Consider the following 24229-nt stretch of genomic DNA (forward strand, 5'->3'; position numbering starts at 1 on the left):
GCTCAATTGATGTTCTTACTAAACCCCTAATGTCCCCATATAACCCGATTAATTGATCTTTCTTCCAACACCTCGTCACACATAATACCTCACAATGTCGACCCCATCAACACCCCGGTCGACACGGTCCGCGTCCGCGGCCGCCAACTCCCCAGAGATGCTCACGCCGGGGCGAAAAATCAAAGCCATGCTCGCAGCATTCGACAGCGACTCAGACTCAGATAGTGAGAAAGCAACGAAACAGAAATCACACGCGAAACCTGCGAACTCGCCAAAGAACAATGCCAACACGAACACGAGCACGAACACCACGACACGCCCGTTCTCGATGGAATTGGATGAGGAGGATGAAGAGTCCGACGAAGATATCATGCCCAGAGGCCGAATGGCTGCTCGTCTGCAGGGTCAAAATACGAGTACAGAACCCCGAGTCCAACAGCAAACCGCGGAATCGGCATTCGAGCGAGTGTCGAAAAGTCTACGAGCGGAGAAGGAGGATTCGAGTGAAACACGTCGTGAGGTGGCAAACGATGAAGAGAATGAAGACGAGGACTCTGATGATGATCTCCCCGCGGCTGGTCCGAGACGGAGAGCCCAGAAGACGCGCGATGAGGACGAAGAGTCTATCCGGTCACTGTCTCGAGCGCGCTCATTCTCCCCACTTTTCATGTCCCCGGCGAAATCGCAGAATGGTGAACGAGAGCAGAGAGAGGAGTCCGGATCAGAAGGCGAAGAGGCAGCGCCGAAACGCAACCATCGATTCCTTGAGCTTGTTGCACAGAAACGCAAGGAACGCGAGGAGAAGGAGCGCGCTGAAGCGGAGAAGAAGGCCGCCAGGGCGAAGGAGCGAGAGGCGCTTAACGCTAATATGTTCACCGACGACGAGAGTGCAGATGACAGCGGCTCTGGCAGGAAGAAAGCAAAAGCACCCAAGGAGGCGCGCCCTGCCCGGAAAGCCGGGAAGAAAGCTCTTGAGGAGATGAATCGCGAGACGCAGCGTATGAGCAGAAACATGCAATTGGCTCATGAGGCACGGACGAAGAAGAAGATCACCAAGGAGAGCTTCTTTGCTCGGTTTAACTTTATGCAGCCTCAAGGTCAGACTGCGCTGGAACAGCCTGGCGACAACTCCTCAATGACCGCGGGGTCACAACACTCGTCGGATGTCGAAGCACACAAGGACAAGGAAACGCCGCAAACGTCGCCTATTTTGTCTCCAGCGGATGCCCCCGAAGACTCCACCAAAGAGCATCTGGAAGAAGATCTCGTTCTTCCGACTGCAGAAGAGCTTTTCAAGGCACCGGCTGAGGAGACTGATAAGATTTTTGGGAAAGATGAGGACAAAACCGCCAAACCAAGTATCGGACTATCGAGCGTTCAGAAAGGAAAACTGCCCTTACGAGTAGCCCCTGTGCGCGTCCGGCTCTCTCGAGACCAGGTAGCTCAGCACCAGAAGGACGATTCGGATAGCGACCTCGAAATCGTCACATCGCCCGCCAAATGCCGACGCATCGCAGCGTTTGAGAACCTCCCCGCACGTAACATGCAAGAGCCAGCGTCTATGTTCAAGCTGAAAGCATTGGCACAGCTTACATCGCCGTCTCGGAAGTCTACCACGATGAACTCGGCAGAGTTATCGGCGAGCTTATTGTATCAAGCGAAGCTGCAAGCAGGAAAAGAGCGAAGAGAGAGAATAGAGGAGCTTCGGGCTAAGGGCGTTATAATTGAGACTGCCGCTGAGCGCGCCGCCTTTGAAGACGAGGTAGAAAACCTTGTTGAAAAAGCGCGACAGGAGGGCGAGCAAATTGCGAAGCAGGAACGCGCCGCAGCTAAGAAGGAGAATGGTGGTGATGATGACGATGATAGCGAGTTTGAACTGTCGGGTTCGGAGGATGAAGGTGAAGGTGGTGCAGACCCAGAAGAGGATGATGAGGAGGATGAAGACGATGACGAAGATGAAGAAGAGGACGAGGAGATGGAAGATAAACCTGCCGACCAGGAAGGAAACTTGATTGATGCAGAGGCTGGTGAGGACGAATCCGACGAGGATGACGGTGGCGAGTCCGAAGATGAAATGGCAGCTGAACCTCAATTGGAGGTAACATCTATGCCCACTCAAAGACGCAAGAGAACTGTTCGAGTCCTCAGCGATGACGAGGACGAGGCGGATGACCAGACTCCAAAGACGCCCGCCAAACCGATCAACCCGCTCGTGAACTCGGTAGAGCGGCCTAACATCCCCGTCAAGCCTTCGGAGGCCACGATGAGCCTAACCCAGGCCTTTGCCGGCACACTTGCTACAAGCCAGGACATGAGCCAGCCGCAAGATACCATCCCTAACTCACTCCCTGAACCTGTCCCAATGAGCATTGACCGGGTGCCGGGCTCGCCAAGCATTATCAGAGACAGCCAGGAGCAACGCGACGGCTCGACGGATCCATTTGCAGGACACTGGAGAGCGGAATCCCGAGTGCCCGAATCTCCTGCCGCTCGAAGCATGTCACAGATGTCCCAGATCCCCGACCCGACGCAAGACGCCGGCTTCGTTTTCTCTCCTTTCGACCCCCACAAGCGATTCATGGGCACCCCGCCTCACTCGACGATCGAGACGGTCCTTGTCGAACAGAACAACTCACCAGTTGCAGCGAGGAAGATGAAGAACCTGAAGCGCGGAAAAGCGCCTCAGCTTTCTGCTGTTGATGAACAGGATGAGGGTGACTTTGAGATTGACGCGAGTGCATTCGACGTGATGAAGAAGGCCTCGAATAGAGCCAAGAAGCAGGCTGAGCTTTTCGACCGTAAGAAGAGCAAAGCAAAGGATGTTGTGGAAGAAGCTGCCGAGGAGTCTGACGATGAGTATGCCGGTCTGGGAGGCGCAAGCGACGATGACGCCGATGATGAAGAGAACGCATATGACAAGGAAATGATCAACGATAACAGTGGGGAGAAGGTTGATGCCAAGCAGCTGGCTGCACTGAATGCGTATGTGCCCTGACTCCCTATGCCTGCTGACGTACTAACTTGTGTATAGCCTCCACCAGCGAAATGCTGATGAGAAGGACGTGGCGAAGCTGCTCAAGGACATCACCACAGGAGCACTTCGCCGGCGCCGTAATAAAGACGACGAATTTGACCTGGACGACTCGGACGATGAGTTCTTGGCCCGCCGTCGCCAGAAGCAGAGGGAGTTCGCCCGCATGCGAAACGCTCTGCTCGCGGATGGCAAGGTCGGCGAACTAGCCGAGAACCCTAAAAAGGCCGCCTTCTTCAAGGCCATTGAGGACCGGGAGGATGACGACGCCGGCCTCGATTTCCTTGGGTTCGAGCAAGAAACTGCTACCCAGGATGAATCGCAGGCTGCTGAAGCGGAGACGGCAGAAGGTGACAGCAACAGCAACAAGAGAAAGAGGCCTCTGGAGCCTGCCGCGGAGGATGTAAACAAAAGACCTCCGCATCATCTCCGCCGCAAGCCCGCCAGTGCCATGTCAAAGAAACCCGCCACACTTGCTGAGATCCGCGAGACGCTCTCATTCCTCACCGAGCGTCCTGAATACGACTCCTTCCAGGAAGATGCTTCGGTTGATGACGACGAGACCGAGCAGCAGCTTGCCGATGCCGACGATAACGAGCACGAGTTCGAGTCAGAGGAGCCTCTCGTGACCAGCCACTCCCGCGAACAATCCCCAGCAACCGGCGTGACCTTCAAACACCCCCGCCGCACGCGCGGCCCCGTCGTCGACCGTCTCGCCCTCCTGCGTCAAGCATCCTCAAACTCCGCCTCAACCTCCAACAGCACCCGCCTAGCCTTCCACACCGGCGCGGCCAGCGAAAAGGCTGCGTCGTTTGGGTTCAAGCCGCCCATCCTGCGCAAGGCCACGACGGCCTCGTCGAGTTCCAGCTCTACGTCTGCATCTGACTCCTCGCGCGGCGTGACGAAGACGTCTGGGGGGTCGGTTGCAAAGAAGGGCTCTGTTAACTATTATACTGCTGCGCGGGAACGGGAACGTGAGAGGCAATTGCGCACGCAGCACCGTAACCGTGGATCCAACATTGAGAAGCTTCTGAATAAGCATGCGGGTAATCGTGCGGGGATGGGCGCTTTGGGGGGTGCTGGGCAGTGGGAGTGATTATCATATGTTGATTTGAGTTAAATGTTTTGTTTACTTGCATGGCGTTTCTGGATAGGATGAGTGTGGGATTATGGAGTACATACATACCTTGGCATACTTACTGCGTCATGATAGTCAATTGATATATTACACATTACTCTCCGTTTATCTACGCCTTTTGTTGAGACTCACTTAGCCCTAACTTGGGCAGCAGATCCAACAACGATGTAATCACCCTCGTACCCTCCGGAGCCTGTGCGGCCGCCTCAGCATCCCGCGCTAGATAGTACGCTCCCCAGCCCGCATCACCAGCACCATGATAGTCCTTGCCATAGTCGTCGCCGATATGGATACGTTCCCAGCCTTCAGCACCTGCTTCACCCGCCAATTGATTCGCCGTACGCGTTGCCACATCCCAAATCAGCGGATCCGGCTTCTCAGCACCGACTTGGTAGCTCGTGAGGATGAAGTCGATGTCCTTCTGCTGTTGCTGGCTGTCCTGGCTCGTCTTAGCCTCCCTCTCCTCCTCGAATCCCGGTAAGTCATCTCCAGACTTCGTCTTCTCCTCTCCCGCCCGCGCATCACGTATAGAAACCCCCAAAGAATCAAGCACAGACGAAATCCGATCATCCGAGTTCGAAACAACCCCAATAACAACCTTCCTCCGCTGCGCCCTCACATTTTTCAGAAAAGGCCCTACATCATCGAAGAGACTATACCCCCTCCTACTCGCGAACCGCTCTAGTAGATCTTCAACCAAGGCATCGGGGACCTGCATCTTCCCACTTAATTCGGGATTGCCGCTCTCTTTCAGTGCCCGCCTAAAACACCCGCGTATGACATCCCCCCACCACTGCCGTGGCCCCGCGTATTCCCCGCGCAGGGCGAGCTCGCGCCCGTAGTTTGGATGTGAGGCTGAGAGGGCTTTGAAAGAGGCACGGAAGGCGGGTTGGAGTGTTGAGGCGGAGACGTGGATGTTGTGCTTTGCGGCGGAGGAGGCGTATTGGGATGGGATTGGGAGGCGCGGGGTTATGAGGGTGTTGAAAGCGTCGAGAGTTAGGAGAAGGGGACGCATTTTGGATTGGTTTGTTGAGGGGGGAGTAAGTGGGAGTTTGTTGTCAGCATGCTTTTGGGTGAGGAGGAGTGAGGAGGAGTGAGGAGATGAGATGAAGTCAAGGTGGGGTGGGAAGGGGGTGGAGTGTGGAGTACGGTAGCTTGGCTCTTGTTTACCTAGTTGGGAAAGTCCTAAGCAGTGCATGTGCTCTTACCCAGTATCAATATAACATTCGATATTCTTCAACGACGCCTATGGAGAGTCATTTACAAGAAAAGTTCTATCTTTGAAATGGGCCTCGTGCAGTTTGCAAGACTCAATTCCCAAAAGCTTCAGCTGACATCAGCATGGCTAGTCTACTCTGGCTAGTTGATTATAAATGGAGTATGAGTGTTGGTTAAGCGCCGACACTCTTCCTTCCATCCCAACAACCCACCATGAGTCAATCGCAAAATCTTCGCAAGGCATCAAGAGCCTTCCGTGCAATTATCTATAAGATCAAAAATTTCAAGCGCCCCATTCCCCCGTTGCTTGACCTACCGCTGGAGCTGCTGTTTGAAATCAGTGCTTATCTGGACGCCCCTGCCTTGTGTGCCTTTCGACTCACCTGCAGAACTCTATACAACTGCACCTTTTCCCAATTCTTCAAGATGTATCTTGAGCCCTTGGAAAGCTTCACCACAAACTTGTCCTCGGCTTCCCTTCGAAGACTGGACACTCTATCGCTGAACCCGAGAATAAGTCCGCGTGTCCGCTCATTAGATATCGACGGTACAAAGGTGATCTCCTGGGAGTAGGCCTTGGATGGGGACGACACGACGATGGCCTCATCTGTCCTAATAAGGAGGCTATTCATTGGCTGCAGGGGATCTTACTGCGCCTGGTTAACTGCGAGACCTTTCGCATACACCAGCATTGCACGCAGTGTCGTCCCGGCCCACAGGATATCCTGTGCTCTACGGATGCGATCACAATCATTCTCCGCATTGTCGCTGTAATAGAGCGCCCACTTCGAGAGTTCCATATCCTATTCAACCCCCCAGAAGGTGATGGTAGTAATCGGCTCAAGATATCTCGCGTTGACACACGCCTACTACGAGATCCGAAGCTTATCACTGCATGTTCTACACTGGAATCCCTCACATGTGATTATACAATGGACGAAAAAGAAATGGTTGACTTGCCGATACACCTCATACAACATTCAGCGAGCCGCCTGCAACGACTTAGCATTAACACCGCTTACGGCCACGGACTGGAAGACGAGTATCATCTGATGTCACGCTTGTATGCGGCTCAGGTCACCCTAGGGATACGTGAGTTCATCCTGCACGAAGCTCGCGTAGGCTCAAGTGGTGCCTTTATCCAGTTCCTATCCTCCTGCAAACAGAGCTTGGTCAAGCTATCGCTTGTCTCCAACTCTCTCGATTCAGGGAACTGGGCGTCTGTTTTTCGAGTGCTTTCTTCGAGATTCACGTCACTGACCGAGATTCACACGTATCTGCTCCGGGATCCAGACTCATTGATACATTTTCCAGCAGTGCTACAAGAACCTATCGTCGATCCAGTGCTGGGAACAAAATTTTCGTATACTCTCAAGGAGTTTCGAACGGGACAGACGGTAACCCTGATGGTTGCCTATTCCGGTTCTGGCATGGATGTTGCCTTGCAAAAGCTGGCCGACTACGCAACGCCATGGAAACGCAAGAGGTCTAGAATCACATCATGAAGCTAGCGACAAACCAGTGTTCTTTATACTATAATTACCAGTCTGCATGGTGCATCAAAATGTGATTTACCTTGTCAATGCGCACGGACTCCCATCCCAATCAAACTGTCGCACATACACAGGGATGTCATTCTGGCTATAGAGCCGCACCTGCGCTCCCTTCGTCCAATGGATCCCAGGTCACCACGACTTTCCCCGTTGAGCCAACTGTGGCTCGCCCACGGGTATATACGGACTCGTGGATATGCGCCTGCGACAACTCAGCCGAAAAGACCACCATCTTCCCAGCTCCAACCTTGTCCACGGCCACGCAAGAATTCCTCAAAATCCGGAAAATGCGGAATTTGACCTGCGTTATTTGATAGATTGATCCCAGCTGCCAGAACATGACACCTAGGCGAGTGTAGGTGTGGCGAGGCTCATCTTCCTCTAACTTCAACACGAGACCAACAGCGGAGTCCAACGTAAAATCAGAAGCTTCTATACCTACTGTTGCCTTGTCAGCCTTGGACAAATGTCCTAGAAAGAGTATTTTTGGCTGATTGAAGAGTTTGACCATGGCAGGAATCATGCCTTTGAAGATATAAAATCGTTGGTCGTCTTTCAGCTCCTGCCATCCAGCCACGATCCTGCGCTGGGCTGCCCAGCGTCTATCAAAGAATGCAGAGGTATGATGATAATCGAAAGACACTTGGCTAAATACCGAGCGTGCCCAGGCCTCCAGAGATATCACCGGCCCGCTGAAACGTGCCCACAGGTCACCAGCGTACACTTCAGTTGTCATGGATGCTTTGACGTCCACCAGCCCCCCTAGGGCCACATGATCCCAGACTTCGTACCCTTCACGAGGAATGGTAACGGACGTTGATATTGCCCAGGCCTGATGCTTCTTGCAATCCTTATCCTGAACCATGAGCTGACTCATTAGAGGATATTTTTCTAGAAGAGCTACAGCAAGTTGCTCACGCAGGTCCTCGAATGTGAAGACCTTACCTGTTGCTTCCGCCGCTGACTTCCCGAGCTTCAAATCGAATACCTGCATGATAGCGTATACCCGATCTTCTTCATGGGTGCTCGTTCGGTGCTTCGAACCCACGAGTAGGCCAAAGGGGTTTCCCATGACACCCTTGGGATACTCCAGATCGTTCATTTGTGCCGTCAAGCACTGGTTTAGTACAGAGTCCACGATCCCTATCCTCCTCATCTTGTCTATCAGGGCTGCTGACCCCTCAACGCGCCTTTCAATCCCAAGCCAATGCCAAGTCCCAGCCCACTGCTTGATATGGCACGGCTTATAATGAGCCTTCAGGCCTTCGGCGCGTATCGATTGCAAGAACTTCTCGGTAAAACCGTCGCGAAGGATGAAGGCGGCTTCCGGACACAAGAATGCCTCCTGCAGTGTCCATAGCGAACTGAACCACGGATCCCTTTCGAATTCTTCAAAGATCGAGATGAGTTGAGAGTATCGGTTCGGGTCCGTTTCTGGCATTTCCGACGTATCTTGCAACCGCTGCATTACCTCCAAAAACGACTCACAGTCAAACGAGTATAACCAGACAAAAGTATCTTCTGCACCCTTGAATATCCTCGCCTGCCGACCGACTTCGCTTGCGTTTTGCGCGGATCCGGGGGTTTGGTCAATACAAGCAATGTCCAACCATATGAAATCGACCTTGTCGTATTCGGGCCACGGACATGCGGCTGTCTTGATGGCATGGCTGAGTTCCGCATTCGTGAAGATCCGCGGATTAATTCGAGGAAGATACTCATCCCATGTTATACCTTTGATCGGCATCGGAGTGATCTCCGGATATGCGTCGCTCTTGATCGTGAACCGGCCCCAGGTATATGATAATGCGCTGTAGCGCGGGTTCTCGTAGCTGCCGTACATATTCCCTGGTTGTCATTCGTATGAGATGAGGGTATCGACGTGGAGAAGGCGCCGAGGCCAGGCTGAGTCGTCTGGGAATGGGATGGTGTCACTCATGTTGGTATTCTTGTCTTGTCCTGTGCGAAAATGAGTGGTCGTTTAGTGTGAGAAGCCTTGAGATTGGTTACGCCTTGTAGCCTTGAGTTGCTGAGGGGAGAGGGGGGCGTAAAGGTTCATGCAGAGTGACATAAGCTGGATATAGATCCCTCTAATATAGGAAGGGTAGTGAGAACCCGACCAGTGTACGGAATGCCTAGCGGCTTTTGATTTGCTTATGTAGATTTGACCCTGTCATGCAGGGAAGAAAGCTTGCTATATAACTCCCTCGTGCAAACGGAGAAAGTACTACAAGCTGAGTCCGCAACTTGATCTCGTTGATTGTAGGGAATAGACTCTGCTGCCGGCCGTTTCTCACCATACACCTAGACGACGGCCTGTATACTATATGGGTAATACTGTGAAGATAAAATACGGGCGTTTCTGTTGCAGGGTTGCATGATACTGACACTTCTACCTCTAATTCAATCTCAATGTCTTCCTCGACCACTTGAAATATGCACATATACATCCGGTACTACACCAAGCATTCTCACCGGACAACTCCGATCATCTCCTATTAACGCTACTTGCATCTCTGGGACGCCTGGCATTCAAGTCAACTGTGCTCTTGCAAGGGGAGATCTGTTTGGCGGGCTTGTGGCGAGTACCGAGGTGGGCCGTCTGTAGATGGGATGGTGAGGGACAAAGAGCAGTAGCTCACCTTCTTTATGGACTTTGGTCTGAGGTAAATGTTTCGTGTATATATTTAGATCAAAGAAACTGGTAGCACCAGATAATACTCACTTTGTTTCCTAATGATCCTGAAGATACCTCGATGATCAGCCAGTGTTGCAGATGCTGCTTTGTTGGAACTTGGTGCTGTCGAGGCCAAGCTTCTTGCGATACTACTCTCCTTCTTACGTCTGTCATCTACATTTCTATAGCTGACTAGTACTATAGGTGCACACCCTTACTCCTTTAGGATGATTTACAGTTCTCTGTTGATCAGACGTGTTCCTGCGCCAAGAAAAGGTCCGCCAGATCTCCGCCGTGACATTCTTTCATGCAGGCTTTGATTCAGCCTATAGTATGACTGCGCTTTTTGACACCCGGAGAATGCGCATATCTTGCTTGGCTCTCAGCCTGATCAGCAATTAAGTTCCTTATGATGAAGTGTACTGCTTGAAATGCAGCCACGTGTTGAGCCCTGCAGCTGATCTAGGGATTCTCATTGTTGCAGCCATCGCCGATCTTTGGGACCAAACATGCTGCCTCTTTCACCACCATCGAACCAACCGAACATCTACAGTACGATGGGCTCTTCTTATGCATACAAAGAGTCGGACTCTGCAGTTCACTCTTCCCATATTGTCTCTAGCATTCTCGAACTAACTAATGGGAGAAACGCGAAAAGTGACGGGATCAAGGGGCCTCGAGGGACGGCAGGGATCCGTGCCCAGGTGAAGGATTCAGTGAAGGATGAAGGATACAATCGGTGAAGGGATCCCAGTTTCGAGGAACATGATGCAGTCTTTCAACTCCTGGCCCTGGTATAAAAGCAGGGCCATTCCTCAGACTTGTCTCTGGACATAAAAACCGCAAACGGAACCGAACGCAACGCAACGCGAAGCAACGAAACTGCGGCTGCGACAATGACTTCCTCGCTGAAATGGATCTACGTCCTCACGATCCTCCAGGCGATCTCGGGCCTGGCTGCTCCTGCTTCAATTCAGACTGGTTCTGGATTTACTGGCGTTGACTCTGCTAACAACATCCCGCTGCGTATTCTCCCCCTCGGTGCATCCATTACCTGGGGCCAGAACTCGCCTACTGGGAATGGATACCGGCTTCATCTTAGAACTCAGATCGTCAGTGCTGGGTGGCTTGTTGATATGGTGGGCAGCAAGAAGAATGGTGATATGATTGATAATGTACCTACCCCATTCAAGTAGTCTTCTATACATCACCACTGACATACTTCAAAGGACGTCGAAGCACACCCCGGCGACACAATCACCCAAGTAGCCGCTGCATCCCAGAACTCCTACGTCTACAAGCCCAACATCGTCCTCATCAACGCAGGCACCAACGACTGCCGCCTGAACATCGGGATCTCCTCCGCCGGCGAGCGCATGAGATCCTTGATACAGGGTCTCCTTGACGCCGCAGACCCCAACGCAAAGCCTCTAATCGTCCTCTCGACCCTCCTGCCCTCAGGGCAACCAGAGATCGCACGGAACTCGCCCAGCGTGAACGCGCAGTACCGGCAACTCGTCCAGGACATGCGCAACCAGGGCGTGAAGATCGTCCTTGCTGAGATGAACGGTGCGAACCAGCGCATCCAGTATCCGGCAGACTATACGAATCCGACAACCGGACAGGTTGACGATGCGCATCCGAACGACGAGGGGTATAGGAAGATGGCGGCCATTTGGTACGAGGCCATTGTTGGCGCTGCGGGCCAGGAACTTGTTTCGAGCTCGCCTGCTGCGATACTGGTAAAATGCTAGTCTTGCCTTGCCCTACCGTTTGGAGTTTTGCTAACAAGTGAACAGAGTACTCCGTAATGTTGGTTTATTGTCCTTGAGTTTTGTTGGGTTTTGTTGATGCACCGAGCTGGACTGTGGAGGGTTCCTTTGTCTACGCTCTGCAAAGAAATATATCTCTGATGATCTTGAGCATACTTCGAAAATCGCAGCTGTCTGATTTATATTTCTGGATTCCTTCCAGTACAAGCAAGACAACATACTCCGCAGTAAAGCTTTAGATACTCCGATAAGACTGCTATGATGTATATTGTAAGCTTGTAAACATTACTTGGTAAAATGTCACTTAGCTAAATCCGGTCGGGATTGGGATGGCTACACAGCGAGAGTACTAATTCCGATCTCAATTAGAATTCCGGCCTGGTTCAAAATCCGACCGGGGCATTCTGGTCATTTCGGATGCCAGGGAGCAGTTTCCGTGAAGACCGTTACTCGTGCTTGTTGACTGCGTACAAGGATCAACCTGGTGGGTGAGTTGTGCTGAGTCTGATGCGTTGGCAGGGATGTTGAAGTGGAATGTTGACCTGTTCGATTTCTGATCACCACGTATTGCAGCCCAACTTTGTCGCGATAGCAGATTGTGTATCCATTGGATTCAAGGATGATAATAAAGATGTTATAGAAGGACTTGTATGGTGTGGATTCTAATCAACTAAACTAGCTCATCCGCCATGACGCGGCGCTGTCCCGCCCGGCCTATATGAAGCCGCCAGTTCCTCTCCCGAATCCGATCGCCCTTGATTGATCTTATCTGATCCCGTCAGTGACTTAGCCCAGTCCACCATGCCTCTATCCCCATTTCCACTCAGCCTTCTCTACCTGGCAGCGTCAGCATCAGCATCAGCATCAGCCCTCATCCCCCCAACCCTCCCCCCAAATACAAACCAAAGCAACAATGCAAATGCAAACCACATCTTCAACGCCATCCACTCCTCCATGCGCCAGTGGGGCTCCTCCCTAAACCACAACGGCATGTCCTTCTTCCTCGCGTCCGTGCCGGAGGGAACACAGCTCTACCACGGCGACTGGCGCTCCGAGCCTATCCAGGGCCCGGAGTGGTTGGCCTTTGAGGCGGAGCATGCGCTCGTCTTTACGCATCCTATGCCTCACCATCCGCCTCCTGACGAGGAGAAGCCAGGGTCAGGAGGACCCAGACACCGACCTCCACCCCCGTCACTGCAGGACTCGCAGTCGCAGCAGGTCATTGGGCAGCGCCGACGAGACCGGGTCCGTTCTCACGCAGAAGACGAAGACGGCTTCCTGCACACGTTTGCCGCGGCCAAGGAACTGCGTTTGCTGTATGTTGACGGCATGTCGGCGGGCAAGACAGACAACGGGACCATGGACTCGCAGGACCGGATATTGTTTCGGGATCAGCTGGGCGAAGGCGAGGGGATGAGGGATGAACAAAAACGAGCTGAGCTCTTCTGCCAGATGGCGGAGGAGCGGTGGAACGGGCGTTTGGACGGGATGCTCCGCATGGAAGCTGGCTTTGAGATCATCCTGTGTGATTTCGAGGCTAATCTCGAGGTCCTCAGTGTAAACCGCGTGCGGCCGAGCGCGCAGGGGGATGGGAAATCCGGTGGCGATATCGGGAAGCACGCTGGGCAGATGTGGCTTCCGGCGGTGGCATCGAGATACTGGAAAATTGGGGGCGATAGGGTGGCTTTGGACTACGACCGTTTTGTAACTGCGTACGACGCTGTCTACGAGCTAGACTTGTTTCCGAATTCGAATCCGGATCCGGACACGGACTCGCACACGGAGGCAGACGGAAATGGAAATGCCACTGCCCACCCAAGGCTGGCACATATCCCCTCAGCCGAGCTGGAACCCATCCGACAAGACCTGGACGCACTGATCCTCAACCACGAAGCTAGCGGATCCCCCATCCGCACAAGTACAAACTGGCAAGCCGTGGCAGACATGGTGGTAGACCGCTACGGGGCCCGCCTGCACTATCTGGCGTCCGGCCAGGCCCCGACGCTGCAGCAGCTGCAGGCGGAAATCGAGGACATCGTCACACCCTTCATCGACTACGATCGGCGAAACGCATCGCTCGAGGTGGAGCGCTGCGCGAGGCAGTTCGTTAGACGATCGATGCCCGCCACGACGGTCGCGGGTGCCGCGGTGCTCTCGGTCTCGCGCAGCGTCTGCACGACCCTGCTCCAGGCACTGGATTACGGCGACGGTGACGATGACGGTCACACAGAGTACGATTCCATTGTTGACCGGATTCAGGGTCTCATGGGGTACTTGGGTTGGACGACTTGGAAAGACTGTAGGGGCTGCGGTGACCACGAGATCTGCATCATCCCCATGTGGCCCATGGGCACTGTAGACGACTATAACCACCCGCAGTGTCGCGATATCGCGAAGCTCAACGGGGAAGGCCCGAGGTATTGGGGTGGTCGGCCGCCTCGTCCGAAGCCCGGTCCCAGTTCCGGTCCCTTGCACTCTGATCTGTGAGTGTGCGTGTAAACAAAGGACGAAGGACTGACAAGGCGAGGTGGCTGAGTCTGAATTCTGAAGCCGAAGCCGAAGTTCATGCGGGCCCAATCTCGCAGGCTGCAGCTGCCTAGCTTCAGAGTCAAACACCTCACTTCGCGTCCCCCACTTCACTTCCTGCCACTCTACTTCAGCCTCGGCCAGAGTCCAATCTATCGACCCCTGCATACGAGTTAAATTGCCAAAGAAAGTAAGGAAATGTTGGACAGCGGTTCCGGCGTTTTCGCTCACTCAGGGGCTTCACGGTGAAAAGAACAATATCAGAATCAGACAGGTTACAGACCTCAATAACAAATCAACAATACCCACCCTGATAAGAAACCTCCGGAGAACAGGAACGCCGGACGTGCGCGTTGGACTAGCAGCGATCTAGCAGCGGAAATACGACCTGTCCAGCCTGTCGCAAAACTAAGAACGCTGCCAGTCCACAGATTCACTGAGTGCCGGCCAATCCCCGGATCGACCGGGCGCCACTGCCAATAGTTTCTGCAACAAGCTGCAGATCCCCCAAAACAAAGACGCGATGCCTTTTTAGCACCAAGGCGAGCCTAGAGATTTGGATATGTGCTTCTGTGCGACCTGTCTATTGACGCTGATGAACTACTGCGCCGATTCTGCAACTATTGCCCGCCACATTTGAAATCAAACTGCCAGCTGCACAATGGATCCTTGCAGCGAACCCTGTGAGTCGCCAGGACGCAGGACCAAAGCTTTCGATCCATGTCCCAGTTTGCGCCGTCACATCGAACGCTGCGAGCCTGCAGGGCGCAAAAAAGAGAGCGCCTGCATGATTTCGACAGCTATCCCAGCAGGGATCACGCAACGTGCAATCCGATAGGTCACAGATACAGGAACGACAATGTGACTTGCTTGCTGGCGCAGAACTAGACGCCTGACTATCGCGAGGCCTTGTCCAGAGAGGCTGAGAGCGTTCCGGCGGGTGCCAATACGCCAATTTTGCCCGGTCTATGACTAGCCATGGCAAATAACCTCGAATAGTCGGATCCCTCGCGATTGGGCAGCGGAGTCGGACGCTGGGCAGTGGCACAACTCCTATCATGGATTGGGCTCATGGTTCTGATTCAGGTTCTGGGCCTGGAGAAAGCATAATGAAATGAGCGCGCAAGGGGAGGCAAGGCCGGAAAGACGGAAGACGAGGAATATAAATATCAGCTCGAGGTTCGTGGTCTGCTCCTGTTTCTCTCTCTCAGTCACTCATTCAAAAAAGCTTCCTTTCTCCAATTCAGTCATTCGTTTGACGATCGCTCCGACCAAGCCTCACACTCTTTTATTTGCTTGCTTGGCTTCTTTCTTTCCCCGTTCTACGTTCAGCGTTTGAGATACCCACGATGAAGGCTTCTGTGATTACTGCACTGACCTGGGCCGCCTGCACCATGGCCACCCCCGTCGCCCTCAACCTCCGCGGCGAGCAGCACTGCACCTGCGAGCTCGAGACCATTACCATCACCGTCCCTGCCCCGACTGAGGTCGGCACCATCGGCGGGCCTACCGCCACGGTTCCTACCGTGACCGCTCCTGTTGAGACCGAGCCTGCTGAGACGGAACCCGCTGGCCCTGCTCCTGCCGAGACCAAGCCCGCCGAGACGGAACCCGCTGGCCCTGCTCCTACCGAGACCAAGCCCGCCGAGACGGAGCCTGCTGGCCCTGCTCCTACCGAGACCAAGCCCGCCGAGACGGAGCCTGCTGGCCCTGCTCCTACCGAGACCAAGCCCGCCGAGACCCAGCCTCCTGCCACTGCCACCGCTACCGCGACCAACACTGCCACCGCGACCAACACTGCTACTGTCAGCGCTACCGCCACCGCTACTGTCCCTCCCTCCGTTGAGCCCACCGGCGGCAGCGACTGCGAAGATGGTAAGTGCCACGGTACCGGCCACCTGATCCAGGACCTCGGCCCCCAGGTCGGCCGTGCTCTGTACGTCACTGGTGCCGACGGCGAGAAGTTCCTCGTCCAGGTCAACGAGGACGTTTACAACCTCCTCTCTGGCAAGGTCTCTCTTAGCGACTCTATTGGTCAAATCGTCGGTGACGCCGCCACCCTCGGCGACCTCATTGCCGACCTCGGCCCCATCGTCGACTGCATCCTGACCATCGTCGGCGAAGACTCCCACATCTTCCTCGTCCGCCTCGCCCCCGAGATCGCCGACCTCCTCCGCGGCGCCGGCATCCCCCTCGGCCTCGACGCCATCAATAACCCCATCGGTGGCCTCCTCGGCGGTTCGACCGGCGGCCTCCTCGCCCGCGATGCCTCGACCTACACTGTCCAGGGCCAGAGCGGCGCTCTCCCTGTTAAGCTCGACGGCCGTCCTGGCCAAGCCCTGAGTGAGCACCACTACTCTGGCCTTATTGGCTCTGTCATTGCTGTTGCCATTTCCGTGACTGAACTCCTGCAGCACCCTCTGGCTCACGACTCTGAAGACCTCATCATCATCATTGGCCGTGACACCGGCGCTCTGCTGATCAAGCTTGCTCCTGGTGTTGCGAAGCTGCTCTACGGCCTTCTCCCTGAGCTGGCCGTCCCTGTCGGCCACATTGTCGCCCTTGTCGGTGACAGCCTTTAAACAAACCAGCTTACGCTTACGGCTTTTGACTTAGATTTCTTGGTGTGCGGAGTTGAAAACTTTAAGACGGGTTTGGATCTGGATATAAATACATAATTCATGTATTATAGTTGCCTATCATCTTTAATGTAATACATCACATACTTCTGCACCTTTTTTCTTGTCATAGGTCCTGACATCATCGCTGACCCTGTAAAAGAAAGCCTCTCATCCAAAACAGCCCTAGTAGTTATACCAGAGTGCAGAGTAAGCACAACTACCGACGTGGCAACCCACACAGCAGCTCCCTTTTGAATAATTTCCCGCCAACCCACACTCCAACCCCAGATCCCCAAATCAAATCCCATTACCAAGCTCTCTCCCCCATCTCTCCTCACCATCCTATGGAGTACCCCAAAATGCTTGCGACACCGGCCCGACTCCCCCATAATTTCGATTGTGGGACGCGTGGGGAAGAGGAGACCCCGGCTAAGCTCTGTTCCGCCCGCCCGTTATATACTACAGGCGACGGACCGGACTTGACTGTCGAGGAACCCCATCGTACTTTGATTGAGTTAGAGGCAATAAGAGAAAATGGCACCGCAGGATCTCAAAGTCGCCATTTTGGGCGCTGGTATGTCCCCTCGCTTCTCGCTCTTCACCCGTCTATTTGGTAAGGGCAGTGCTGATAGAGAACAGGAATGGGCGGCCTCACGTCCGCCCTCGCCCTCGCCGAAAAGGGCTTCAAGCACATCGACGTCTACGAGACAGCGTCGGATCTCGGCTTTGTAGGCGCGGGTATCCAGCTCGCGCCGAACATGGCCCGGGTGCTGGACCACCTCGGTGTCTGGAAGGGGATTGAGGCTGAGGCTGTGAATATCGAGGAGACGAGTGTGAGAGGTGTGTACCCGTAATCTACCGCTCTTTGTACAGAGATGTGGACGGAGAGAGGAATGGGTGTAGAGTTAGGGCTAATTGTACTCTGATACAGTCGGCGCCTCCAACACCGAGCTCGCCCACGTCGACCTGCACTACATCGAGGCCACCTACGGCTACAAGCATATGGTCGGTCACCGCTACTCGCTCGCCAACGGGCTGTACCAGGGGTGCCTGAAGCACAGCGACAAGATCACCTTCCATTTCGCGCACCCGGTCACAGAAGTCCACTCGTTCGGGCGCTCGCAGTCGCAGTCCAAACCCTCCTTCACCGTCACACCCCGCGACACCTCGAAGCCACCATACAAGGAAACAGCCGATATCCTGTTAGCGGCAGACGGAATCAAATCCATCACCCGCGTTGCAATGCTCAATGACCTCGCAGTTATCCCCGTCCCCGCCGTAAAAGACACAAACCAAGCCGCCTACCGAATAATGATCCACAAGTCCCAAATCGAGTCCGATCCCTCCGCAGACCCCGAACTCAGGGAGCTAATTGCAAGCAACAAAGTCGTCCGCTGGATCGGCGAAAAGCGGCACATAATCGCATACCCGGTGTCCAACAACACAATCTACAACCTCTCGACCACGCAGCCCGACAGCAATTTCGCCGCCGCCACGAACGCAACGTATACGACCAAGGGCTCGAAGTCCGCTATGTTGAATGTCTTCGGCGACTTCTGCCCGCTTGTCCAGCGCATGCTGAATTATGTCCCTGAGGGCGAAGTCTGCGAGTGGAAGTTGCGGACTCATGAGCCGCTTCCTACGTGGGTGGATGGAGCCACGGCGCTCGTGGGAGACGCGTGCCATCCCACCCTCCCGCATCTGGCGCAGGGTGCGGCGCAGGCGATTGAGGATGGGGCGGTGCTTGCTGTGGTCCTTTCTAGACTCCCGTCTACGGATAGTGAGAGCATCAACAAGGCGCTGAAGGTGTATGAGATGGTGCGCAAGGAGCGGGCGTATGCGCTTGTTGAGCTGGCGGCTGCGAGTGGAAGGGCGCTGCATCTTGGTGAGGGGGCGGCGAAGGAGGAGCGCGACAAGCAGTTTGCAGCGTTGAGAGCGGGCAAGGGGCCTGTGCCGGATAAGTGGGCGGATGCGGATGTGCAGCGGGAGATCTATGGGTTTGATTGTGTGAAGGAGGCGGAAGGGCGGTTCGACGAGTATTTTGCGCTGGTGGAGGGTGATGCGTAGGTCTTCTTTCTATATGCTAAGACATGTTTGGAGGGAGATGGGCTGATTGAGATAGGGCTGCCCGGGAAAGCAAGTTGGCATGAAAGGGTTGATTCGAAATGATTGGGTACAATTGTATATAGAACATGACATAACGTGACATAGAATGGACATGATAACGAGGACAGATCACTTCGAGGTAAACGCACAAGTCCCCATATCAAGCTTCGCGACCTCCGCCTCAGGCCGGATATCGAAATCAAAGATATCCATCGGCACGCCGAGCGTCGTACACGCATTGGGTATATCCACCAAGCCCGCAATATGCCCCTGAACCGGCGCACAGCTCAGCAGGAGGTAAATCTGATAGTCGCTGTACCCATACCGCCTCAGGTACTCAATGACTCTCAAACAAGTCTGGCGGTACGCAACCGTCGCATCGAGGTAATGCTGCTTGCCGTTTTCATCAACAGAGAACCCCTCAAAGGTAAGATAGCGCCCAGGCCCAAACTGCGGCTCCACAGGGCCCGGGTGGAAAATGGGCGACTTCATGGCCATCTTGGCCATGCCGTCCTTGATGACGGTGAACTTGAGCGTGATCACGCCGGCCATTTCGATCGCACCGCAGAACGAGATCTCGCCGTCGCCTTGGGAGAAGTGCAAGTCTCCGACGGAGAACTTGGCGCCTGGGACGTGAACGGGGAGGTAGACTTTTGAGCCGCGCGAGAGGTTCTTGATGTCGCAGTTGCCGCCGTGTTCGGGGCGGCCCTTATTTCTGTGAGAATGGGAGCAAAGGAGGGAGGTTGAGAGAGACATACCGGAATAGTTCGCGCACCCTCGCGTGCGATCTTCGCTGCGAGCTCCTCGTCTGCGCTGCCGGCGTGCGCGTTGTGTGGCTCTGGGGGCTTTGCGACATCGCGCGTGAGAGTGTTCGCTGCGATCAGCTCGCCCTCTCGTCTGTTCCATTCGGCGAGCACCTCTGCTGATGGAGCGCAGCCGAGGATACCGGGGTGGATCAGGCCGGCGAAACGCACGTGCGGAATGTGCCTGGAGGAGCAGAAGATGCCCTCGAAGTCCCAGATGGCTTTGGCACTGCGGACGTTAGATCTGACCATAACAATGTAAGAATGCGACTTACGCCTCGGGATAGAGCTCGTCGAGAAACCCTCCGCCGTTCTCCTTCGCAAAGACACCTGTAAAACCCCACGGCTGGTCCTCGAACGGCTGGACGTCTTGGATCTCGACGAGGAGGACATCGCCTGGTTCAGCAGTTTCAATGTCAAATGGCCCCGAAAGGTAGTGGATCTGTGTTAGGTCGACGTTCTTGATGTCGTCGGCGGAGTCGTTGTTCTTGATTTGGCCGCCGGTCCAGTCTAGACATTCGATCTTGACGACTTCATTGTTGGCAATTGTACCGCAGCTGGGGACTTCAACTTGTGAGATTGACTACTGGGCTATAATGAAGAAAGAACCTACCATCTGGGTGCCATCGGTTCTATAGATAGTGGTTAGCTGAGTGTGGGGAAGAAGTTGCGGTACGATCATACATGCAAGCCCTTCTGTTCACGGGCTGGTTTGTTCAAGTCTACCTTGATGGCAGTGCGGATAGGTTTGGTGCCCATGATGATTATGTTGGAGGATAATGTAGAAGAAAGGATGGCACGGCATGGATTGGTAGTATAAGTAGCGGATCGACCCCTCACGACCCCGATGCGGCTTCCCCTCAATTGTGCCAATCATTGTTCACGGCCATTACGCTTATCGTCTGCTATCAGAGCTTATCAGCGGCATTTGGTTTAAACCCCGGATTCCCAGAAAGGAAGCTGGAGGGAGATAGATAAGAAATGGCTAGTAATAACAGTTATTTTATGCAACAGTATCAGCCTACGCGAATCTTCGCCCGGGAGTGATGGGCGTTGGTGCGGGTGGCTGGTCATGCGCGGCCACATTGAGCTTATCGATGTTATCCAGAGACAGCCCCAAGAAGTCGTGCTTGTTCTTCCACGTAACTTGAGTCTCCGCAAAGCCCTTACTCTCGGCGGGGCTAGGTGGGGGGTCGGTGATCTTGGTGACGAGATACGCAGTGGAGGCCTCGGCCACGCCATACATAAGGACTCCGATAATCGGGATCTTCAGGACAAACGTGAACGCGAAGGCAAAGCCAAAGAGAACACCTTCGCGATCCTGGAACCAGCGGCGCTTCTGCTCAGAGGTGAAGTGGATACGGGAGAAGTATGGCTCGAGCTGTTGCGATGTTAGTGGAGTTCGCCGCAACGAGGGATGCCATTAAACGTACCAATTCACGCATCAAACTGCGAGAAGCAAAGTAGCTGTGCAGGAAAGTGACAAGGTATCTCTTTGGGAGGAGAATACCGGTCCCGAAGATGACAGCAGCTGGTGTGGTCCCGACGGCGTTGTGGAACGTATAGAACGAGGCGGCGGGCATCACGAAGCGGCCCACGACAGGCACAAGGGAAACGAGATAGATCCCCAGGAGCATGCCGACTTTGCGTCCATATCTCTTGAGAAAAGCAAGTAGCTTCTCGGCAACCGGCTTGGATTCACCTTTGGCGTTCGTCGTCGGATACTGGACAAGGTTTGGATAATACATCGCGCGCAAAGTGTTGGGGTCCTCGGTCTTGTGTTTGTGGACATAAGTCGTGTCGACCCAGTTCAAAGAGTCCATGAAACTGGGGCAATTAGCACGATACCAGCCGTGTAGTGTAACCTTGGAGCACTTACATTTCGTCAAGCGTCGGTACGACGTATCTCAGTAGGGTCATGAGAAGGAATGGAACCTGCAAAACGGACTTGTTCAAGAAGTCAAGACCGTTGAGGAGATTATTATCCCAGGTAGCATCTTCCAGATTGACAATCCATGAGGTGATCCAAATAAGCAGCCTGACGGAGATTATCTACGAATGTTAGTCTCACAGCTGCCTACTGAGTGAACCGACATACCGGAATCTGGATGACGACTTGAATGACAACTCCAATAGCAATAGCAAGAGCTGCCTGTCGGAAGTGATCGTATTTGAACAGCCTTGGGTTAATCAGAGCTCGCACAGCTTTAAAAAAAGGTCAGCATAGCTTGGAGCATCAAATCCGGTTGACTTACTGCCGACCACTGTCAGCTGGGCGCCGCGGATCACGGCGTTTGGTTCAAAATTCGACATCTCAAGATCTAGAGCCGAATTACAGATTATAATTTAAGCAATTTAGCTTTAGCAGCAGGGAGAAGACCTGTAAAAGATCTAGGAGTTTGCTGCTGAAAGAATCACGACTGCCTAAGCTTACTAATCGTCACTACGTCACCGAGCAAACAGAGCACGATAGCTTTCTTCGTTGAACATATCGGGGTATTTCGATTCTCAAAAGGTATCTGTCTGCAGCAGCCTGATCAGAGTATATGTTTCTGCTGCAGCTTTGGAAAAACTAGGCAGTCAGTAGTTCCTACTTGTCATAACTTTATACAATTCCTGCCTTGATTCCTTGATTCCAAGGCCACCACAGCCCCACTGAATCCCCAGCATCTGCAAACAACTGCAGCTTGCAGAGAACTGCATTCTATTGGCGTCAATACAGCACTAAGGGGCTCCTCTAGTACGATATTCGAGATCCTTTGAGATCACTATCCATTCTTTATCATATTCTACCCTTGTCCTTCGCTAGTCGTCGTTTTGCCTCCCATTTGATCCTTGGTTGGTGATCTCGTGAACTCCTCCAAGGATGGCCATTCTTTCCTGGTAGACCCCGTCATTATTGTTTCAGCTGCCCGTCTCTCTTTTTTTTTTCTTTCATTCTTTATCCTTTCTTCAACCAATGTAATCTCTGTTTCTCTTTCATTTTCACATGAACCAACATGTCTGCCACCTTCGATGCGCCACCCCCTCGACGGTCGCTCACCCTTCCGACCAAGCTGAACCGCTCCGTCCCACGCAAATCCGGCTCATACAAACCATCCGAGAATGATCTCTTTTACCATCCGGCCGCAAAGGTCGTCCACTTTGCGCCGCGGGCCGTAGTACCGATTTCATCGAGTACTACGCCGTCTGACTTTGATTACCCTGTTGATACCATTGAGACACTGCCGTGGCGGTCCCCCACCGAGCGGACCGTCGCGTTCGCGCCGCTGAGATTGGAAAAGGTATATGGACTGACGGTGTTCTTGAAGTGCGGAAGCGTCGTTCATGCCATCCTGAAGAACTCCCAGTGTTGGTGCGTGGACCGGGAATCGACTTTCGTTTTGCGCATTCGCCCCCTCACATATTACCGAATCGAGCTGCCGAACGAAACCGAGCAGGATAAGGAGCTTGTGACGCAGATGAAGAACGCGCTGCCTCAAATTCTCCGCTATGAAATCACCCCGTGTCCGTTCAAGCGCGGCTTCACTGTTGAAATTCCGGAAGAGGCGAAGGCTCCCCGACGGAAAAAAGCATGGCGCCCGAAAGGACGAAGGGAAAGTGCTCCTACACAGACGCCTCACGGCCGCGAGTTTCTCGGAATCAAAGGGGCCGTAACTTCTGATACGTTCAGCGGTGGCGAAGATACAGACGGAACAGCCACTGATAGTACTGGCTTCACTCCCAAGGGAAGCACTACGGAACTGGAGACCATTCCGGATGCTCACGATCGGTTGGCAGAGCCTATCAATATTCCAGAACCTAACAAACGGTCGCAAAGAGAAGTGGCCGAGACACAGCAGAGCTTCCATACCTTGCTGGCGAGGTTTGAAGATACGCCTGAGTCTCGAGAACAGGAACAAGCGCTTTCCTCTAGCGTGGAGTCTTTCCACTCGATCGACATCACACCGGAGCCATCTCTGACACCCCCATCACCTACGTCGCCGGATATGTCACACAGGACGCGGTATGAACCCTGTGATATACAGGAGCCCTCCCATGAAGAGGAACTGGTCTGTCAAGATACCGTGCAATCTGCAGACCGGCTCTACGCACCTTCACAAGACTTGTTCTCTGACGAGCAGAGCTTCCGATTGCGTCGTACACCAGGCTCATTTTCCAGCATTCACAGTGCTACGTCTACCTCTTCTAACCCAAACCTTTCTAGCATGAGTCTCGAGTTCCGCCGCCGGTCAAAAGCATCCTGCGAGCGAGAAACCGGGCCTGTGCGTCCACCTTCGACTCTGGTACTCTCCAATCCAGAAAAACACGATGCGGCCTCATTGATCCAGAAGACCTGCACATTAGTCCTAGTTCCCCCAATCTCTTTACTCATAGTCCTCATCCATATCGCCGCGCGGATTGTTATAGGCCCCGCACTGGACTCACCAGCCGGAGAGCTCCATCGGAAACTCGAACGTCAAGCTTCTCGTCCTCACGAGGCTGTGGACGATTTTGATCTTCCATTGGCGCCAGACTGCTCCAGGAAACCGTCCATATCGGACTAAGCGTGCATCTTTGGATCTGAAATTTCACTAACATTCAATTGCCTTTCTTGCCTTATATCTTCCGCCATCTATCTCTTGCAATTTTCTATGATAACGCCTCGACATGATCATTCTTGGGATCCTTGCCTTGTATACCCTGCATACTGCGCTTTTCTTTCTTGTATATCTAGCTTATATGTATTATAATTCCTTCGTTTTCAGTAATGACCACATGGCCACCTAGTGCATTCAACCCTT

The 24229-nt window shown here is 53.7% G+C and overlaps 11 protein-coding genes across 11 annotated transcripts; 7 read left to right on the forward strand and 4 right to left on the reverse strand.

The window, feature by feature from the left end:
• Nucleotides 1-94: 94 nt before the first annotated feature.
• BDW74DRAFT_176959 (uncharacterized protein) lies at nt 95-4127 on the forward strand (the record flags this gene model as incomplete). Its single annotated transcript, XM_073728768.1, has 2 exons — nt 95-2982; nt 3032-4127. 2 exons carry the CDS (start codon nt 95-97, stop codon nt 4125-4127), a joined length of 3984 nt encoding a protein of 1327 aa, XP_073585370.1.
• A 134-nt stretch (nt 4128-4261) lies between these two features.
• Nucleotides 4262-5365, reverse strand: BDW74DRAFT_150897 (uncharacterized protein). Its single transcript, XM_073724089.1, has one exon. It carries the CDS (start codon nt 5182-5184, stop codon nt 4279-4281), a length of 906 nt encoding a protein of 301 aa, XP_073585371.1. The 5' UTR covers nt 5185-5365; the 3' UTR covers nt 4262-4278.
• An 804-nt stretch (nt 5366-6169) lies between these two features.
• On the forward strand, nt 6170-6976 carry BDW74DRAFT_136224 (uncharacterized protein). The gene has a single exon (XM_073722396.1). It carries the CDS (start codon nt 6320-6322, stop codon nt 6890-6892), a length of 573 nt encoding a protein of 190 aa, XP_073585372.1. The 5' UTR covers nt 6170-6319; the 3' UTR covers nt 6893-6976.
• On the reverse strand, nt 6961-9055 carry BDW74DRAFT_136218 (uncharacterized protein). The gene has a single exon (XM_073722395.1). It carries the CDS (start codon nt 8781-8783, stop codon nt 7029-7031), a length of 1755 nt encoding a protein of 584 aa, XP_073585373.1. The 5' UTR covers nt 8784-9055; the 3' UTR covers nt 6961-7028.
• A 1458-nt stretch (nt 9056-10513) lies between these two features.
• On the forward strand, nt 10514-11428 carry BDW74DRAFT_176963 (SGNH/GDSL hydrolase family protein; the record flags this gene model as incomplete). Its single annotated transcript, XM_073728769.1, has 3 exons — nt 10514-10792; nt 10847-11359; nt 11417-11428. The coding sequence occupies 3 exons, from the start codon at nt 10514-10516 to the stop codon at nt 11426-11428; spliced, it is 804 nt and encodes a 267-aa protein (XP_073585374.1).
• Nucleotides 11429-12179: 751 nt separating this feature from the next.
• BDW74DRAFT_190181 (uncharacterized protein) lies at nt 12180-14430 on the forward strand. Its single transcript, XM_073732125.1, has one exon. It carries the CDS (start codon nt 12191-12193, stop codon nt 13874-13876), a length of 1686 nt encoding a protein of 561 aa, XP_073585375.1. The 5' UTR covers nt 12180-12190; the 3' UTR covers nt 13877-14430.
• A 711-nt stretch (nt 14431-15141) lies between these two features.
• Nucleotides 15142-16612, forward strand: BDW74DRAFT_136243 (uncharacterized protein). The gene has a single exon (XM_073722397.1). The coding sequence runs from the start codon at nt 15265-15267 to the stop codon at nt 16495-16497; it is 1233 nt and encodes a 410-aa protein (XP_073585376.1). The 5' UTR covers nt 15142-15264; the 3' UTR covers nt 16498-16612.
• A 458-nt stretch (nt 16613-17070) lies between these two features.
• BDW74DRAFT_176966 (putative monooxygenase) lies at nt 17071-18603 on the forward strand (the record flags this gene model as incomplete). The annotated part of the gene is made up of 3 exons (XM_073728770.1): nt 17071-17110; nt 17176-17376; nt 17468-18603. 3 exons carry the CDS (start codon nt 17071-17073, stop codon nt 18601-18603), a joined length of 1377 nt encoding a protein of 458 aa, XP_073585377.1.
• Nucleotides 18604-18728: 125 nt separating this feature from the next.
• On the reverse strand, nt 18729-20496 carry BDW74DRAFT_136257 (acetamidase/formamidase family protein). Its single transcript, XM_073722399.1, has 5 exons — nt 20130-20496; nt 20059-20077; nt 19721-20009; nt 19401-19674; nt 18729-19350 (listed from the first exon to the last, which is right to left on the reverse strand). Exons 1-5 carry the CDS (start codon nt 20202-20204, stop codon nt 18772-18774), a joined length of 1236 nt encoding a protein of 411 aa, XP_073585378.1. The 5' UTR covers nt 20205-20496; the 3' UTR covers nt 18729-18771.
• Nucleotides 20467-21758, reverse strand: usgS (transmembrane protein UsgS; the record flags this gene model as incomplete). Its single annotated transcript, XM_073728771.1, has 5 exons — nt 20467-20826; nt 20879-21272; nt 21325-21497; nt 21544-21650; nt 21701-21758. The coding sequence occupies 5 exons, from the start codon at nt 21756-21758 to the stop codon at nt 20467-20469; spliced, it is 1092 nt and encodes a 363-aa protein (XP_073585379.1).
• Nucleotides 21759-22257: 499 nt separating this feature from the next.
• BDW74DRAFT_136274 (uncharacterized protein) lies at nt 22258-24229 on the forward strand. Its single transcript, XM_073722400.1, has one exon. The coding sequence runs from the start codon at nt 22445-22447 to the stop codon at nt 23990-23992; it is 1548 nt and encodes a 515-aa protein (XP_073585380.1). The 5' UTR covers nt 22258-22444; the 3' UTR covers nt 23993-24229.

This window comes from Aspergillus multicolor (assembly GCF_047715735.1).
Source record: "Aspergillus multicolor strain CBS 133.54 unplaced genomic scaffold BDW74scaffold_8, whole genome shotgun sequence".
Classification (NCBI taxonomy): domain Eukaryota; kingdom Fungi; phylum Ascomycota; class Eurotiomycetes; order Eurotiales; family Aspergillaceae; genus Aspergillus; species Aspergillus multicolor.